This window comes from Echinops telfairi, unplaced genomic scaffold (assembly GCF_000313985.2).
Source record: "Echinops telfairi isolate 266 unplaced genomic scaffold, ASM31398v2 ScPeMD7_23;HRSCAF=83, whole genome shotgun sequence".
NCBI classification, from domain to species: domain Eukaryota; kingdom Metazoa; phylum Chordata; class Mammalia; order Afrosoricida; family Tenrecidae; genus Echinops; species Echinops telfairi.
In genome coordinates, this window is record NW_022103920.1 from 22,339,083 (window position 1) to 22,342,591 (window position 3,509).

Below are 3,509 nucleotides of genomic sequence, written 5' to 3' on the forward strand. Positions count from 1 at the left end.
GTGCTTGACACAATGGTTGGATGTATGGATTGTGATAAGAGCTGTATGAGCCACCAATAAAATGATTTAAAAAGAAAAGAAAAACTAAAAGCAAAAGAAAAGAAAAAGACCCCCTTTTTATGGAATAAGAGCAATATTTTCTAATTATTAGATGGTGTAAATCGAGCATGTGCCTTCCACAGCTGTATTCCAGTTATGCTGTAGATTTTCTTCCTGAGAAACTGAATTCTTTGCTTTTTCTGGATTAAGGTTAAGGCTGGACTTGGTGTGAACATTGTGGGTGTTGCTGTGGTGATGCTTGGCATGTTCACCTGGATTGTACCCCTGTTTGACCTCCACACTTATCCTGCTTGGGCTCCTGTGGTGAACAATGCGACCCTGCCATGACCGGCGATATCATTTGATCCTCTGGTGAGTGATGGAGCCATTGCAAATTCACTGCACAATTTGGCTCTGGATGACTAAGACATTCAAATCATACCTGGTATAGCTTTGATGGTCCAGAGAGACCCACAATCAAAACTCAATTGTCCATATCTGCTTTGAGATACAACCTAATCACATTCTACGTGTTTTCCTCAAGAATTTTGGGATTGAGATTTTGCTTGTGGACCATATACATCTTGCTGTATTAACAATTTGAACTTTGAATTGATTAAAACATTTGATTCATCCTAAAGGTTCAGCTGAACATTTCAAACTTTATCTTATTTCAGAAACTCCCTAGGAAACTAGATGGAAGAGTTGAAATACTTAAATTAATTAGTATCTGGGGAAATATTTTCTGTCATTTCTCAAAGGGAGTTTTCTGGAAAAACTAAACAAAACAACAACAACACAAACTAATGCCTTGGTCAGTCATCTGGTGGTGCAGATAAAACCATTAGTGTAAATTAACTCTGAATACCCTAATTTTAAAATACCCCATTCTTAGTATATAAATAATATAAAATTAAAAATGGAAGTAGTAGTTCTAATAGGATAGCTGAGTTCTAACCGCAAAACAACAGAAAACTCATAGATTAGAATTCATTTCTCATTGACCATATGGCTGGATTAATTTAATATAATTCATACCTTCATGAGTTTAGTGTGCTAAGAAATGCATTTTGTAAAGGTTTGATATGATTTGGATTATTGACACAGTACAGATAAAAAGGAAAACTAAACTCTGTTGAACTATTAACACATTTCTGTTTATGTGTAATAACTTTGCTAACATGTCTTATTTTTGAAATTCATATATGTTACAAAAGGAGATACAGAAAATGTAAATGAATTATCATTGCATATTTAGAGCCAGAAAAAGTCATTAAACTGTTATATAAAAATTGAAATGGAAGTTCAGGAACAAAATAAAGAATAAAGTAAGGTCTGCAGTACTCTTGGGTAACCATTGGACTGTTAACCACAAGATGAGCAGTTCAAAGCCACCAGCCACTCTGTGGGAGAAAGATGAGGCTACTTACTTACAGATTTTGGAAACCTTGTACTGGGTTACTATGACTCAGAATTGTTTCCATGACAATTGGTTTGGATTTTAAATTGGTATTTTATATTAAGTTAGAGGAAAAATAGGAATTGAGAACAAAACAACGTATGCAAGTAAGAAAAGTTTGAGAGACTAGAACACAGAAATTCCCATAAAATGGAAGACAAGGTTTAAAAAATACTTTGCTCATTTTAATCTTTATTGGCACCTTTTTACAGATATTAGACCTTTGGGGCAAATAAAATAACTTGTAACATTATTTTTGAAATTAAAATGCATGTTTTCTTTTAATGAAGACATTTCTTTTAATGAAGTTATATCTGAAGAATTGTCCAGTCACCATATGTCTATGTTTGTAATCAGTGGAAATTTAATAATGTTCAAAACACACTTGTCCAATTTAACCTTAAATATAATATTGTTGTTTCGTGTAAATTTTCATTATATTTACTCTTTCTTTCATTGTATTATATGTTTATTTTGACTTGTAGTATTTATTACATTTTTGCTTTTTTATAGTTATATAATTTATCACTGCTGACATGATATGATGGATACATTAAGACAAAAATGAAATAGCTTTTCAAATTGTAATGAGTAAATTTTGCTCTGAAGAAAACAACATGCAAATATTTTACTTGAATAATTTCAATGAGTTCTTCCCAATAGCTGCCACTAAATACCGGGGAAATAATACTCAGTCCCAATTTGTTTAAGTGACCACATAGTTCTCCTGCACCATCTTTATGTTGGGCCAATATATCAAAAACGACTTAGCACATCCAGGTCACATTTCACATTGACAGCAAAGTTCTCAAACTCTTTCAGTTTGAGAATTGCATACTGTCTTTGAAAGTTTCCAAAAGGCATCCCTCAACAGATGCTCAGCGAAATCTTTGTCCGCCCACTCTGTGGTAGGTAGTGTTTTTGTTATTATCATGATCATCCCTGAAAGGTTAACAAGGAGCTGTTGTCACTTCAAATTGCAGAATCTTATTTAGGATTGGAGCTTGTCTCGCTAACAGTAGCAATTTCACTAAATGCCTATTTCCTGTCTGTTCAGGCAAGTGCTCAAGGACTCTTCTGCCATGTGGGCATCCTTCGCTCACCCCAATGACCTCTTAATGTCACCATCGCTAGAAGCCAGGCTTCCCCCCCCCTCTCCACTGTTCTCCCAGGCGCAGCAGCTTGCATCCAGGCTTTGTTTCTCCTTTCAGTCTGGTGGGAGCGGGGGAGGGTTTGGGAAATCCACATTCAATCAATATTACTAATTTACCTTATTAGCCACAATGGATGAAACACTCCCCTAGTACATTAATTGGGTCTTGACACATACACAATAGTTCGTTGCATGTCGTTGATCATTATGATTAGGTAAATTATTATATATCTGACGTGAATATTGGATAAAACATTGTCATACTCTATTATTTCAAAATCTGATTCACTTAATTAAACTACTTATAAATGTTGCTTGCTGTATGGATTTTGCCAAATTAAATGGTTTTATTTCTGGTAGAAGGAAAGGTAAAGGCATAGAGGCAAGCAAACTGGGTCAGTTTAGTTGTTCTGGCAGGATCCAAGCAGGAAAATGGTTGAAGTTGTTTCTCCAGCAAAGCTTTCAGCCAGGCTCTTCGAAATGAAGCACTTCATTAGTTTGGTAGGAATTTGCTAAGCAAACTCCAGGAGTGGAAATATCAACAGCACAGCCTCCCACTGGGAGGCAAGACCAGAGGACGAATCCAGAAGTAAAGAAATGAATGCAGTCTATCAATGCAGCAAAACATAAAGCTTCTTCCAAATGGGGAAATCATGTTTTCCTAGAAAGATAAGACGCATGGTTTAAAAAAGAGAGAGGTTTTCGTTTCTTACCATCTAGTCATATAAATAATCTGGTTTGTTGTTAGCTGCTGTCAGTTGAGTCCAATTTATGGTGACCCCCTGGGCGGACATTGCAACTGCTCCATGGGGTGTGCAAGGCTGTGACCTTTGTGAAGAAGATTGTCAGCTCTGCCAC

General features: G+C 35.8%; 1 protein-coding gene across 1 annotated transcript in view; it reads left to right on the plus strand.

Moving 5' to 3' along the window:
- SLC13A1 (solute carrier family 13 member 1) overlaps positions 1 to 1,751 on the plus strand; it is a 101,348-nt gene extending 99,597 nt beyond the window's left edge. Inside the window, exon 15 of the mRNA XM_004707863.2 lies at positions 250 to 1,751. Within this exon, the coding sequence (XP_004707920.1) occupies positions 250 to 387 (138 nt within the window). The 3' untranslated portion in view covers positions 388 to 1,751. The remainder of the gene's footprint in view (positions 1 to 249) is intronic.
- The last annotated feature ends 1,758 nt before the right edge of the window (positions 1,752 to 3,509 follow it).